This window comes from Xiphias gladius, chromosome 23, assembly GCF_016859285.1.
Source record: "Xiphias gladius isolate SHS-SW01 ecotype Sanya breed wild chromosome 23, ASM1685928v1, whole genome shotgun sequence".
Lineage (NCBI taxonomy): Eukaryota > Metazoa > Chordata > Actinopteri > Istiophoriformes > Xiphiidae > Xiphias > Xiphias gladius.
This window is the reverse complement of record NC_053422.1, coordinates 22,102,322-22,117,865: the sequence shown is the minus strand read 5'-3', so window position 1 is coordinate 22,117,865 and position 15,544 is coordinate 22,102,322. Positions and strand designations below refer to the sequence as shown.

Sequence of the window (15,544 nt, the reverse complement as noted above, 5' to 3'; positions counted from 1 at the left end):
ACACACACACACACACACACACACACACACACACACACACACACACACACACACACACACACACACACACACACACACACAGCCACATGCCAGCCTGAACACAATGGGAACCTGCCCAACACCGCCCTGTCAACTTGCTAAAAATAACTCTTTTGGTAGCCTCAGACATGAAGATTGTATAGTAACAATGGTGTGGCAGGACTTTGATCAGCCAAAATAGCACTATGTTATTCTGAGGTATCAAGCATCACTGGTGTGAAACTGGCAGAGGCTCTGAAGATGTCACCCCCTGAACTTTAATCATAGCTTCTTTTTATGTAAGCTTTTTTCTGCTGTAGGTTATATTTTACAGTTTGTAAGCAGTAGGTGAGAACAGGGACTTGTTGGTCCAGTGTCAGTCACTCGCTATGGGAAGCTCAGTTATTCTTTGGTATACATAAGCACATAATGTGGGTTTAAATTCAGTTTAATAACTTTATGACATTTTTATTTCTGATATAAGTCTGGAAGTTTACGCTTTCACCACAAAAGGCTTTCAGTATTTAATATGTATCATGTGATTGATTTGATGGGAAAACAGGGAAACATCTGATCTCATACATATCAGTCTATAGCATCATTTGGTTTAATTCAATTTCTATTCTATTTTATTAGGCAGAATCTTAATATTGCAGTGTTCAAGTCCGTTAGCAGCCCTAAAGCTGGTGCCTGTACCTGTTTCACCAGTTCAGCGGCTGTACTAGCCGTTCACTCAACAGCTCTTTATTAAAAATAGAAAGTTGGTGGAATTTTCACACTTTTTTTTATGTTTGATAAAACATATTATTTTAAGATATTCGGGGGAGAAGGCTGTGGTTTATTCCCAAATTTAATGAGAGCGACCACATAAAATATGGGAGTGGCTTTTGTTTTTCCATATAATTAAATAAAAGTTTAATACTGTCCCTTTCTAAAGCTCTGAAATAACTGTGTTGGAGAATAAAGCAAGTCCATTTACAGTAGTGTAAAAATAGAAAGTAATACTGTATGGAAATACTCAATTATAGTACAAGTACCTTTATTTGTTTTTCTATACTTGAATACATTATTTAATCAAAGTTTCTTTTGTTACAGGCCACAGACACAGCGGAAATGTCTGTTATCATATTGATTATAATAAAAATGTATAATGAGTGTGTGTCCGGTCCCAATAAGCTGTGAGCTCTCCAGCCGATGACACCAGTCTATGCCCCCCCCCCCCCCCCAGGTCCTTTCCTCCTTCTCCACAATCCTCTATTCACCCCCCACCCCCCTTCTCCTCCCACTGCCCTGCCGAGGTGCTATTGTCTCGTTTCCTGTGGCCTTGCTAGCAGCGATCCACGTACACGTTCGCTCGCGCACGCGCGCACGCGCGCGCGCAGAAACTCCCGGGGTGAGCAGGCGCGGTGGATGTGATGTGATGAGGTCCCGTGTCTAGCGGGCGGACGGAGCGAGCGGTCGGGATTAATGGAAGGACTCTCACCCGCAGGATTCGTTGTCGCCAGCTAGCTTAAAAGGGCTCCGTTATTTCTTCGTGCTGCTCGGGCACAGTTTGCCTCGGGAAAGTTGAAAACTCCAAGTTTGAACTCGAGCGGCGGCAAAACATTTGAGTGGAAAAAAAAAAAAAAAAAAAGTATGGAGTTTTTCTTTTGACAGCCGCGCCGCTGCCTCCGCCAGACTTGACAGACATCAGTGACCGGGAGGTGAGCTGTCACCGTCCGTCCGGCTGCCAGTAAGTTTCTCCCGCTTTGTCCTCAGACAGCGACGCTTCTCCGTTCGGCCGACGGAACATGCTTTGTCCGTAGTGGAAGAGAACTTCTGGGCATCTTCCTCTCCCGTGGGGGAACGACCGTGCTGGTTCGGCCACAACCTTTGACGCCACATCATCCAATTATACTCAGCTGTATATAGATGTCACCTGTCATATCTGACAACAGAGTTAAACAGCGCATGTAAAAGGCATCTACACGCTGTAGAGCTTTTTTTTTTTTTTTACTGTCTATGAACTGCTGTTGTTTAAGGTACAAATAACACAAACACCTTTAAGTAGAGGCTAATTTACTGCACAAATTATAGGCCCTTAACAGGTGGTGTAACCACAGCCTCCACACAGACACGACAACGAGGGAACTTTTTTTTTTTTTTTACATTTCATAAGAATTCAACATTATGAGGGTTATTGTAGCTTTAATGTGTATCACAAGGCTTTTAACCAACGTGGTTGGGGTTACAAAACAATGCAGACAGCTTTCAGCTTTCACTATGGGCTAATCCAATTCACTATCACATAACATCACCAGAAATTACGTTATTGGCCTCAAAAAATTCGATCAACATTTATCTTTTTTTTTTTTTTTTTTTTTTTTACAGACTCAACAAAAAGTTTGCCATTTTTTTTTCTAATCAGACAGTTTTAATCATAAAAAAATAAAGCTGAAACCAAAAATTATTTTCATTATGGATGACAGGATCAAAGGTGAAATCTTCAGATTGTCAAAAGTCCCAAATGCAAAGATATACAATTTACTAATAGAAAAAGCCTAAGAAAACTGTTGAGTATTCACATTTGTGAAATTCAAATGACCTAATCAGTTATCAAAATTGTTGCTGATTAATTTCCCTTCATTTGACTGTTCAGTTAATCGATGAGCTGTTTTAACTCTAACAAAAACTGAACATTATAAACATCATAAAGTAGTAGTTTGAAGACTTCATATTCATGTCTTCGTGATATTGGTGAAGTTTGATGTTACTTGAGACACATTTCTACCAAGATATTCCTGATTAAAAACAAATTCTTTATACTAACACTATAAGCTGTGCTGGCTGTAAGCAGTGAAGATGTTTTCTCAAACACAACACTGTGTGTCAGGTTGTCCCCCATCTTCAGCCCTCCCTGCCTTCTTCTTCCTAGCATGTGAGAGAAAGGAACAGCTGGATGTGAGCTGAGCCTGAACTCGATCCGTTCAGATCAGCGGGTCCCAGAGGCCAGTTTCTGTCACTGCCGCCGCCGGCTGCGGGGGGAAACCCTGTGACTGTACAGCTGTCCATGACCTGTACATGTAGTACACACACACGCACGCACGCACGCACACACGTACGCACGCATGCACGCACGCACGCATGCACACACTTAGGACTGAAATCCCCCTCAGCAGGACTTCTGGTAATCCACAACATGCCTAAATATGTCTGCAACAAGTCTGCAATAGAGGTGGTTCTTGTTTCTTTCAAATACAAACTGTATAGCGGCCAAATTCAATGTTCTATAGACTCGGCTCCCTGCAGAAACAACATCAGCTGAATATGAAACTGGGACTGTCAGGGGTCCTGGGCCTGAGCCACAGCACACAGCCCCCTACAGTGTGTGTGTGTGTGTGTGTGTGTGGGTGTGTTTGTGTGTTTGAGGACTGGCACATGTAAGTGTTTGCCTGCTTGTGTATGCACGTGTGGAGACTTGTGCATTCGAAGTGTGTTTTTGGAGCAGATGGGTACAGTGAGGGCATTGTAAGGGCCGGTGGAAGCTTTTCGGGTAGGCGTGTGAAAACGCAGTAAAGATGTCACACTGCAGCTGGCACAGGACAGGGCTGATGGACTGCCTGCACTCACAGCGTTGTCTTTGTGTCTGTGTATGTGTGTGAGTGTGTGTTGAAAAGACAGATAGAGGGAATCTCATCCAGAGACACACAAGATTTTTACACTGGATGCCAAAGGCCGACCACCTCACTGCTGGTTTATCTCAGTTGCATAACATAAGATAAGGCCAGTTTAGCTTGATAAATCGGGTGCTGTAGTGATTTAGAACTACCCTTCCATAAAGCAGGAGGACTTGGGAGCGAGATTTTATTAAGAAAGATAAAATGAATGGTTAAATCCAGTACAACAGAGGCCAAGATGTCCTGGTTTTTTTTAGTCCATAATGTACTGTAGGCCAAGCTCCAAATATCCTGGATCCAGCACTTCCCATAATGCAATTTGATAGATCCCCCCACCTAATAAACACCAACATCTTTCATATTCTACACCCTCAGGAAATTCATGGGTTAAATTGGTGGAGTTTCCCTTTTGAGACTGAAAGAGAGGTGAAGTTGGAGAGGGAAATTACCAACGTCTGTTTTGCCTGAGAGTAATTTAAATGTCCAGCGATTCAGTCTAAAACCCTATAATTTGTTTGGCCCATGCCTTTGTGGTTCTGCAGAGTTTAGTTTCTTGGACAAACTACTGATAGTGTACTGTGACTTATACTGTGCCATCGTTTGCAAAGCTTTGCACAGTGTTGAAGCGGTTTATGTTTACCTGTACAGTAGATGCAGGGAGATCATTTGTGGCTTCTAAACTGAAACAAAACTCCACCACTCCACACCACTCGGACTAAACCAATTTTCACTGGGATTTCATAAATTTACCAGCACCACATACTTATGCCACCAGCATAATTCATAAATTATTCTGGTGGCATGAGTAATAAAATAATCATTTATAAATTAATATTTATAAATTATTTATTATAAATAATAACGATGCAGAAAATGGTAAGAATTCTACACACAAGCAGCTCTCTGTGTTGTAGCATCTGTTTAGGGGCTTTAATACAAGTTGTCTGCTGCTGACAAATACAAATCGGCAGTTGCTCAGTCTATATTGTTTCATATGGAAATTTGTCTTTATTTTAATTTTTTTTTTTTTTTCCAAACAAGTTCATTCCAAACATGTTTTTGTAAGCAACCATTCAACAAATTAGATGTAGATGTAACTATTTGAATCATGAAGAATTGGTCATTATACAACATAAAAGGTACATTTTTATGACGGGAGAATGACTCTTTAGCCACTACCTCCACAATACAAAAATTAAGTGTGTTGTGTTCTGACATCCCACACTCAAATATCGCTTTAAATAAACTAATACAAAATGCTTTGTCTTTCACAATGTCAAATCAGCTTAACTGTTCAGGTTTGACAACACAACTATTGTGTTTTCTGTACGACAGCGCTCTGTGATGGTGGGAGTGGCTCTGCACTACTTTTCCCCTAAGAAAACATTCTGAGTTATATACTTGTTCCAGTTGGAGCTCAGCTTTAGATCCTTTCTGTACGTTTATGGTCGAGGTGGCTTTTACGTTGAGCTCTTTTACATTGGCAGTCAGTCTAGCTGAAGTGTATTTAATCTCCCAATCTAAGCTACGTTTCTGTCCCTGGCAGCTATTTACCTCTCAGAGTCCTAATGGCAGCCTGAGTGCTGCACTGGCATTGGAACTCAGGCCGTCTGATCAGATGAGAGGTTGTGTTTGTACTGACAGATAACACATGAACATGTATGTACGCAGCCTTACAAGGATGAAGAGACACAGCAAATAAACTGAGTGTTACAGCTGATAAACAGTTAAATTTAACTAAATCCGTGTGTAAAAGTTGATTTTAAGGATCTCTCTAATATCTTTTCATTCTTGCTTTGTTTTAGATTACGTGCAATTTGTACTGTGTTTAAATCTAAAGGGTCCAAGACACTCGATTGATAACTGCTATAAGTATATTGCGAAAGAAACAGCGTGATGGTGGTACAAAAGAAAACAGGATGATGCTGAATGGTTTAGGTTGGAAAATGGATGTGGACAAATAAATACTAGTGAAATTAATGATACGTGCAGAATACTTTTTCAAGGTTTGGAGGTTGTGTCTGGTGTCAAATGCAACCTTGAAAAATTTGTAGAAAATATTCTACGGATTTTGCTATTATATGGTAATTGCACATTTAAGATTCAGTTGTTTAAGTTGTTTTCTTCCACCTATATTCTTGAAATTAAATTTTAAACATACTGAATTTGTGCTCTGTTTACTGGTGTAATGGCTGAAGGCGTATATACCATGTGCTTCGTCCTATGGAGAGCTGCAGTTGTTTGCCTCTTGGTCTGTAACTTTTATTGTGAGGAAGTGACCATGTGCCTTTTCCTTTTCTCTCCACAGGAGGACTGACCAGCCCTGCAGCCGTGCATCCTGACTGTCTCTGCCTCCATTTTTGTGTCTGATTGTCCAAGATGGCTCAAAGGGGGCTTGACTGGTGGATCCCCCGCTGACACCTTCGATCCTCACATATCCGCCCTGACTGCCCTCTTTCCTGACGGTTTTGGTGTACCCTTGTTCTGTGGAGCTCACCTCACCGTATGAGCTGTTACCATGGCTAGTCTGGTGCTCAACGAGACTGGAATGGAGAACTGTGGGATTGACGACTCCTTCAAGTACAACCTGTACTCTGTGGTTTACAGTTTGGTCTTTGTCCTAGGCCTGATCACCAACTGTGCTGCCCTCTTTGTATTCTGCTTCCGGATGAAGATGCGCAACGAGACCACAATGTTTATGACTAACTTAGCATTATCTGATTTAGTTTTTGTTTTTACACTGCCATTCAAGGTCTTCTACAATGTTAACCGTCACTGGCCGTTTGGAGATGGACTTTGTAAGGTATCAGGAACAGCCTTCATCACCAATATTTACGGCAGCATGCTCTTCCTCACCTGCATCAGTGTAGACCGCTTCCTGGCGATAGTCTACCCTTTCCGCTCACGCTCCATCCGCACACGCAGGAATGCAGCGCTTGTGTGTGCTGCCGTGTGGCTGACCATCGTAGGAGGAGGAATATCAGTGACCTTCTTCTCCACCATCAACAGCACAAACAGAGCCACCACATGCTTCGAGGGCTTCTCTAAGAGCACCTGGAGGACCTACCTGTCCAAAATCACCATCTTTATTGAGGTAAGTTAGCAGCAAAAGTCTCTCAAAGTCACACAGTTTCACATACACACTATTTTTACACTTAATTTATCTAATCAGACACATAGTAGTGAAGTTTTGTTATGCTTTTTATTATTGTCCCAGATTGTGGGCTTTCTCATCCCCCTGTTGGCCAACTTGGTATGTTCCTCGCTGGTTCTACGAACACTGCGTCGCCCGGCGACTGTTGGTCACGGTTGTGACAGTAAGAGACGCGTCTTACGGATGATTCTGGTCCATCTGGGCATCTTCATCACCTGCTTCGTCCCTTATAACTCTATCCTCTTCCTCTATGCCCTGGTGCGGACCCAGGCCCTGGCTAACTGTGCTGTAGAGCGATTTGCCCGAACTCTATACCCGATCACTCTGTGCCTGGCCAGCCTCAACTGCTGCCTTGACCCTGTGGTCTACTACTTCACCTCAGAGAGCTTCCAGAAAAGCTTGACCATGGGAGGAAAAGGGTCCAGCTCCCGACCTGAGAGTATCCCCCGCAGCGACACTGAGACCCAGGACACAGCAAATACTCTCCCCAGAGATACACATACTCTGGCCAGCAATGGAAAAGAGACAAAGATGTCTGAAAGTCAGTTCTGACTCAGTGGGGAAGATGGAAGGTAAAGAAGGACAGGATGGGTTTGAAAGACAGGAGCCCTGAATTTGAAAAAATAAGCAATCAGCTGTTTGGTCCTGGAAGTGACAAAAGCATAACTCAGCAGATTAGTTAAGTCCTGTGGTAAGTCTTGAGGTATGGCCTGGGCTTTAAGGATTAATCCACCACTGGAGAGCAGAGGAATGTATCTGTGTTTATTATGAGAGAACACTACAGGGACCAGAGACCCAGCCACATCAGGACTATTGTGATAGTCCAGAGACATGCAGAGCCTCTAAAAGAGACTCCAACACATCATCACTCAGGCTTAACACACACAAACACTCACAAATGCACTGGATTGTGGATAAAATGGAGATTTCTGTCCACATTGTTGAAATATGCTGTTAAGTACTTTTGTAACACACTGAGCCCTTAAGTTTTATTGTCATAAAGCTCAAGCTTTCACATTGCATTATATCATTTTAGACATTAATGTTATGACACTCTTTAGTGTGGTGAGACCCATTGTTATTATAACACAGCAGCGCACTGACCTGCTGAGTTAAATGTGTCTCTAAATGTTGAAGTTTGAGGCCATTAAATGTCTGTTTTGAATTGCTTTCGTGGCAGCATTTATTATTTCTGCGACTGTTGGTCTGGTCAAACTGGCCTCTGTCAGCGTGACTGTAGGTTTGAACCCATGGAGGAATTTTTAGACTTGGACTCCTCATTTTCACCAAGGAGCCAGTGTGATCTTGTTCTCAGAGGAGAAGGCAGCTCTGATCCGGTCGAGGACCTTGGCCTGTGTGCTGTGTCACAGGCCAAATGCTTATTATGACTGAAGCAATGGTCCATTGTTTGCTTCTGAATGAGGTCTCTCTGTCTTAATCTGGCCTTAGACTGCAGATCTGCTCAAAGTCTCTTACACACAGCAATGTGCACACACTCCAATGTATGAGTGAACAGTGTTGACTAAATACCCCAAAATCGCAGTGTTACGCTGCATGAAGCACAAAACAGTAGTGAGTCAGCAGATCCAGGAGTTTGAGTTTGCACGTATGAATTTGTGGGCCATTTGCTATAAAATTTTAATCCAAATTTACAATCACTGCATCGACTTTTATTACGCAGGACCTCATTTGGACTTGAGGCCTGGTCAGACCGGGCTACATTAGCAAAATTAACTGATTTCACAGCAAAATCTAGTGATTTCATTGTGAATCTTTTTTGTCAGGTACCACTGTGTTGAATTTTGGCACACTAACTCGCTAGTTGACCAGTGGCAAATGTCTCTTGACAGTGCTGACCTTTTAAGAGCTGGAGAGTCCAAAAACCAGGGAGCTATCATGGCCTATTAACTTTGTTGCTCCATCCACTTTTATTTAACCCTCTGTCAGAGTACAAATTGCTCCATAAAAGAGGCTTGGTTTGTAGACCAATTCAGTGGTAAAAACAAATATGTGTTTTGAATAAACAGGGAATAATTAGTCCAATTAGCAACCGAGCTAACTAGCTAAGTGGGATTGCTTTTTTAAAACTTTTTATTGAATGAAATGATGCACAATCCCGAGAAAAAATTGCCAGGGGCAAATAACTCGGAGAGCTGTTGGGCCTGACAAGCGCTAGCATGTTCCCAGCTTGCTAGTTTGTTAGCCATTAACTCTCTAGCTACAGTAATTTACTAGACCCGAGAGACGTTACTATGTCACCAAGCTTCTAGCTTATTTCACAGGGACACATGAACAAACTATGCTCTGCCACTCTCTGGTGTGCCTGAGCCCTCTAACAGTGTCAGTGCTACTATAAGGACCAGCAGCAGGGTCGTCTTTATGTTTCTATATGCACACTATAGCCTCCTGCTGGAGAAGTGAATGGTCATCTTTTTGGAACATTATACAAAATGTTAGTACAAGTAATTTATCCATTCTTCCCTAGAGCCATGCAGAGTTTGAGATTCATGGCCTCAGTAGATGGACTCAAGGATTTTGGGTCAAGGGTAGCAGAGAGGAAGATAAACATACTGGAGTAGATAGAAATAGAGCAGGAAATAAGAAGAGTGGGAGAGTAGAAGTATGCAAAAGCTCGCCTTTAACTCTTGAGCCCTTTGTGTCAACAATGTGGCGGAAATCTTGCAATGGATGACACTTAACAGCTCACCCTTCAAATGTCTCCTTCATCGAAGCAATCTGCTCTTCTGATGGCAGAAGAAAACAGCTGCATGCAGTAGCTTTGAGTATTGGCTTGCTCTGACCTCTAGTGGCCGTGAGTAGGAACAAAGACAAATTTGAGTGAAAACAACAAACTAAACGCTTCTGACCTTTCACTGTCATGTTTCTTTATGTTCAGCCCGTCTTAACTTTATACTGAACTGTGTTGCAATGAAACCAAACAGCACAGGAAGCAGAGAAGTCTCACACAGGCCACGCAGGTGCCTGGCACAGCCTGGGAACCTGTAAGCAAGTCAGTGTTTTTGGTTGTGGATTTATGTGTACCAAGTGTTGTGGAACCAACAGGATGGATAAAACCGCTGCTGTTTTGTTTGTGTGCTTTTTTTTTCTAGACGCCACACAGTCGAAACAAAAAGTGTGAATAACCTCTCCTCAATATCACAACTCCTCAACCACAGAAAAAATGAAAAATCCAGCTCTTTGAAAAATTCAGCAGACTAAAGCACAGAAGACAAGTTTAACATCTACATGCAAATCTACCGTATAAAACTAATTCTTTGATGAACAACAGCATCAAAAAAGGAAGTGTAACATCTGGTAGGGGAAGCAGGTGGATGCTTTCATTTTTGTCACATCTCCAAACATAGCAGTACACAAATTGAGACAAAAGTTACACTACTGTACAGTATAGTAGTTAGATGTATACATACAAACTGCATAAAAAGCAGTGGGTGCCCTCAGAATCTGCTGTGTCCACTGACCAGATCACCTGCTTTAGAAATATCCAAAATTTCAGAACTAAGAGAAAGTAATATCTGCCTCCCTGTCTGTCTGTCTTCTGTTAGATTAATATCTTAACCTGTAAGCGCTGCCATTTTGTTTTCTTAACCACAAACTCACCCTCCCTGTGCGCACGATAATATTTTTTACGTTTGGCGGTGTTGCTTGGGGCACTGTGACGCAACAGAAAAACACTCACGTGAGGGCAGAGCTTCCCATTCCCCTCTTTATATACCCAAGACACCGAGAGTCAGTTGAGCTGGAGAACAGCCCACAACAGACACCACCACTTGATACAGCTACACATTCAACCAGAAAACCACATCACTGGCAGGTTAATGCTGACTTGCGCACATGCACACACTGACGGGTTTTTCTTCTGCGTGCAAAAAGCGCCAGGAAGGTTGACTGTTGACCCTGTTTGCCACTTTACACCTCGAATAGGAGAGACTGTTTGTGCATCAGTCTGCTGTTTACGGAGGAGTGTGAAGCATGTAGTTGCTGGCGGCCGCTGCGGGGTCCGACCTCTCCACTGCAGGCTGATCATTTAGAGAGAAGAACACAAGGTAATGGCATCGTTTTTCTTTCGAGAGATAATGTCTGTGAGGCAGTAACGTTTATGTGCTTTGTCCTCTTTCACTTTGCATTGCATTGAATACTATAAAAAAAATCTTTATCTATTAGTATGCATATATCATGAGTATCCTGTTTTATATATATATATAAAAGAGATGTCCTATATATTTATATATATATATATATATATATGTAAGAAAGAATGTAAGTAAGTTTGTGATAGTTTGTCTCTGTTGTGGTCGTGCATGTGAAATCATTACACTGCAGCAATATTTAATGTAACTACTTTGAAGTTTGACTGAATTTTAAGACATAGTTTGAGGATCTTTTGAAATGTGTTTTGAGTGTCAAATGCTTCTTAAACAATATTTCTGCGAAAACGCAAGTTGCCAATTTTCTTCATGAGTTCCAAAACCTGCCACATACTTACTTCCTTAAATTCAAGTATTAGGACATATTCTCGCACAACTCTTAATTGTACAAGACGCGTGAAAGAGTCAGTTGGCTGACTGCAGCAGACTAGTAGCCTCAACGGCAGAAGCAGGAGACAAAAATACAGAGAGACAGCAAAAAATGCTCACTGTTTCCCCTCTCTCCTCTCTGGGGCGACAGAGGAAGGGTGTGGTGTCCTGATGGCAGAAAGACGGCTGATGCTTCAGTGATGAGTAGAATAATAGTGTTCTTGTCTTCTACTTATTTCCCATTGCAAACTTTGGCCAGTCAGGGACATCTCTGATTTATCATACTTTCTATCAGTATTTTCATGACCATGAATTTGGCATTCAGCAAATATCCTGCACGTATAAAATGGTCCAAACATTGTGTTACCTAAAGAAACTAAAATCTAGACAGATGATACATACAAGAAATGACAAAATGAGTCCGTGGCACATATGTAACATTTATATTTTACAAGGATTTAAGTTGAGGATTTGAATACTCCTTCCATCACTAGTGGACACAGGTTGTGAGCAATTCCACGAAAAAGATGTTTCATTTTGATTTACTCGAGGAACTTAGGATACTAAGTATCTAGTATTACACAAAAAAACAAAAGCAAATGTAACAGAAAAATCTGAAAAATATACATAGTTTGTGAAACAGAAGTGTCAGTGACCTCTCAAATTTTTCTAGAGACCTCTTGAAGGGTCCCAACCATTAATAAAGCCCTTAGTTACTGAAAAGATACACTTATTTGGAGTTTTTTACTAGAAAGTGGTACGCAAATATTACATGAAATATACTCTGGGGCATGGATGATATTAAGTAAAAGCCCTGCGCTGAAAATATTACTCAAGTTAAAGTGTATAACTATTAATGGCAAAATGTAGTGAAACTATCAAAAGTAAAAGCACTCATAATGCAGAGAAAAACGTCACCTGTGAGAGTTGTATTACTATATAATATACTGATTTTTATTACTGATGCATTAACATGTAAGGAGCTCTTTAATTTTGTAGTTGGTTGAGGGGAGCCAAATAAATCTATACCAGTGTGTCATACTTTAAAGCTAATCATATGTTTTGCATGTAAAATAGAGAGTTTTTTTAAAGTAACTAGTAATTATAGCGGTCAAATAACTGTAATGGAGTAAAAAGCAGAATATTTAACACTGAAATGTTGAGGGGTATAAGTAAAAGTGGCATGTAGAAGAAGTAAAAGTACACCAGATGTGTACTTTTAGTACAGGACGTAAGTAAATGTACGTAGTTACACTCTAGGCTCATAAGTCAGAAAGGCGGAGAGTCTCTGTCCTGCAGCATGAATTCCTGTTTCGTATTATTAGTTTGTTCTTTAGTTCATTATAAAGACTAGTTTCGTATTGAGAAGATTGTTGTTGAGTTCCTCACTTCATAAAAACCATCTGATGTGGAGATATAAATGTTTAAAAGTCATTAATAAAAGGGTTTTACAACAATCCCTGGAGTCTGCACTGGTGTAAATACATAATACATTAAATGGATTTTGGTCTAGATGATCTTTAACACGTTTCCTAATGAATTATAGAGCTGGCTTAAATGTGAAAGAAGTGACATATTGGAGGGGCATGGGGTTTGTCTCAACCTGGCAACCCAGAAGTTATTATGAGTAATGACTTATAGCTGGTTTATTAAGCATTAGAAAAAGGTTTAATAATTTAATAATTTTAAAGCCCTTAGTTAAAATGTATAAAACATTTATTAAAGGAACCTTATTAGAAAGTGATACCAATAAGGGATCTGGGTACGACATATACTATAATGTTTTTCCATTACATGTCAACTACCCTTTTTCCATTGCAGTGTTATGGGAGTGAAAAGGTGAGGGATTGACAACAGGAAAAGTTGCTTGAATTATGCCTCCAGTGCCTGTGTGAGCGAGGGAATGACTCTGAATACGTCTGCGTCGTGGGAGGAGTCCCTGGTCAACTCCTCCTCACGCTGTGACCACAATACGACTGGCTGGGAACAGCGGATGGAGAAAATGTACACCTACTTCTACCTGCTGCTCTTCATACCTGGCCTGCTGCTCAATACCACTGCTCTCTGGGTCCTCTGCAGACATATTAGGTACACACACACACACACACACACACACACACACAGACACATATGAAATGCCAAATATATTTTTAACATGGCTTATTCCTCTGCGTCTTGCTCCACAGTAAGAAGACCAAGGCAGTGATCTTCATGATAAACCTGGCATTAGCTGACCTGGCCCACATCCTTTCTCTGCCCCTCAGGATCTATTATTATTTCACACACACCTGGCCTTTCGGACGAGGCGTCTGCTTGTTCTGCTTCTACCTCAAATACCTCAACATGTACGCTGCCATAGTGTTCCTGGTAAGCAATCAGTTTGGTCAAGATAGTCCTGGAATATCATGATGAAACTTCATGGAAGGAACAAGGAAATGCAAAATGACAGCCTGGAATTTCCTATTTAATTTGAAAGGAATCAGATGTCAAAACGTGACTTTTGTGACGAAAGTCATTTGCATTTAAGCCAGTGACTCCCTTCTTCTCAGTTCTCAGAACAGTTTTACTTACTATGACTCTAAAGCTGGTAGATGATTTTCATGCCACTATTTTGCCTGTTTCCTGTGTTTCCAGGTGTGTATCAGTGTGCAGAGGTGTGTCTTCCTGCTCGACCCGTTCTTTGCTCGTCGGTGGAGGCGGCGCTATGACCTGCTGATCAGTGTTATAGTGTGGGTGGTGGTCGGTCTGGGCTGCTCGCCATTCATTATGATGCGGAGTAGTGGTAGCGTCACCAGTGCCAGCGTCAGTGCGCAGACGATGTATAACATGTCCTATTCTCTGGATGCCATTTCTACCCAGCATCCCTTAGGTTACACCAAGCTTTATGCACCACCTTTGAGTACAAGCCCCAGCAGCTCCAGTCCCAGCGCCACCAAAGTGGGCTGTTTTAAAGACTTGCCCATGCGGCGTCTGCCTCTCTCTTTGGCGGTTACCATGATGGCTCTAGCTGAGCTGTTTGGTTTCTTCATTCCTTTGGCCTGCATCAGTTACAGCTCCATCCGCATTGTCCAGTCCCTCAACCACTCCTCATCACGCAGCCGACTCCAGTCGCACACTTCTAGCTGTCAGACGGATAAATATCACGAGAAGCAGACAAACGGTGAGAAGCAGCGTGCCCTGCGGATGGTGCTGAGCTGCTCGGCCCTCTTCTTGTTCTGCTTTGCCCCTTACCACCTCAACTTCTTGTTCTATCTGATGGTGTCGCAGGACATGGTGACCCACTGTGCTACCCGGCTGGTCGTGCATCAGTTCCACCCGGTGTCTCTGTGCATAGCGAGCCTGAGCTGCTGCCTCAACCCTCTGCTCTATTATTTTCTAACAGCTGAGTTCAGGTTGCACCTCACCAGGCGCAGCTCTTCCTTCTCCTCCTCGCTACTCTCCTCCCCGATCAGCTCCCCGACGCAGCATTCGGCACCTCACAGACTGATGAGTATGGAGAGTAACTGCTCAGACAGGGAGTAGCATTATTCAAAGGCAAATGTGTTTTTCCCTCAAGGAATGAAAGCGCTAAACATGGCAAACTCATAGGTCTCCATGTTGTATTCTGTTTAACTTGAAAACAGACTGACAAGATCCACGTTGGACAACAAGAGGATTTCACGCTAAAGAGCTTAGACCTCAATCTGAAGAGACTCCCAGAGGACATTGCCTTAGAACAAAGATTTTAAATGAACTTAAACAATGTAAATCCATGTTTCATAACGAGTGTGCACACAATGTTTTCATGAATATCTTCATAGTTGCCTAATGCAGGAAGTTTTGTTCATCTTACATCACACAGCTATATCTCCTGCTCTAAAACCCCCGTCTCAGTAAAAATGCATCCACTTTAAATAAGCTATATCATAACCGTCAAAGCTGTATGTGAATGCATGCAAATGTATTTTAAATAAAAGCAAGTCTGTGCTTTCAGTCTTGGTCTTCTCGTGCTGTGATGTTTGTTTCTATTGTGTATCTGAGATCGGTTCATGATGAGGTTTCCTCTGGGTAGTAGCAAATGAAAACAGGTGCCAGCTCATTTTTGCTCTACTTCCTTTTGCAATGCAAAGTGGTGAAGACAGTTGGCAGCAGTTGGCGCAGCTCTGAAAAACCAGTAACTGCCAGGCTCTGAGGTCGGCTTT

The 15,544-nt window shown here is 42.0% G+C and overlaps 2 protein-coding genes across 5 annotated transcripts; both read left to right on the top strand.

The window, feature by feature from the left end:
• The first annotated feature begins 1,376 nt into the window (after positions 1-1,376).
• Positions 1,377-8,440, top strand: lpar4 (lysophosphatidic acid receptor 4). Its single transcript, XM_040120046.1, has 3 exons — positions 1,377-1,750; positions 5,983-6,768; positions 6,892-8,440. Exons 2-3 carry the CDS (start codon positions 6,193-6,195, stop codon positions 7,378-7,380), a joined length of 1,065 nt encoding a protein of 354 aa, XP_039975980.1. The 5' UTR covers positions 1,377-1,750; positions 5,983-6,192; the 3' UTR covers positions 7,381-8,440.
• A 659-nt stretch (positions 8,441-9,099) lies between these two features.
• On the top strand, positions 9,100-15,505 carry p2ry10 (P2Y receptor family member 10). 4 transcript variants are annotated; one of them, XM_040120044.1, is made up of 5 exons: positions 9,100-10,660; positions 10,771-10,892; positions 13,185-13,451; positions 13,550-13,730; positions 13,998-15,505. In XM_040120044.1, exons 3-5 carry the CDS (start codon positions 13,267-13,269, stop codon positions 14,883-14,885), a joined length of 1,254 nt encoding a protein of 417 aa, XP_039975978.1. In that variant the 5' UTR covers positions 9,100-10,660; positions 10,771-10,892; positions 13,185-13,266; the 3' UTR covers positions 14,886-15,505. The 4 variants fall into 4 exon arrangements, with proteins under 4 accessions (XP_039975978.1, XP_039975979.1, XP_039975976.1 ...); XM_040120045.1 differs by adding an exon at positions 11,515-11,567 and having other exon boundaries at positions 9,100-10,892; XM_040120042.1 differs by having other exon boundaries at positions 9,100-10,892.
• Positions 15,506-15,544: the final 39 nt, after the last annotated feature.

Excerpts from the sequence above, each read along its gene's own strand:
- lpar4 (XM_040120046.1), top strand. The coding sequence starts at position 6,193 with ATGGCTAGTCTGGTGCTCAACGAGACTGGAATGGAGAACTGTGGGATT. Across the intron at positions 6,769-6,891 it reads AAATCACCATCTTTATTGAG|ATTGTGGGCTTTCTCATCCC; the intron begins GTAAGTTAGCAG and ends TTATTGTCCCAG.
- p2ry10 (XM_040120044.1), top strand. The coding sequence starts at position 13,267 with ATGACTCTGAATACGTCTGCGTCGTGGGAGGAGTCCCTGGTCAACTCC. Across the intron at positions 13,452-13,549 it reads GTCCTCTGCAGACATATTAG|TAAGAAGACCAAGGCAGTGA; the intron begins GTACACACACAC and ends CTTGCTCCACAG. Across the intron at positions 13,731-13,997 it reads ACGCTGCCATAGTGTTCCTG|GTGTGTATCAGTGTGCAGAG; the intron begins GTAAGCAATCAG and ends CTGTGTTTCCAG.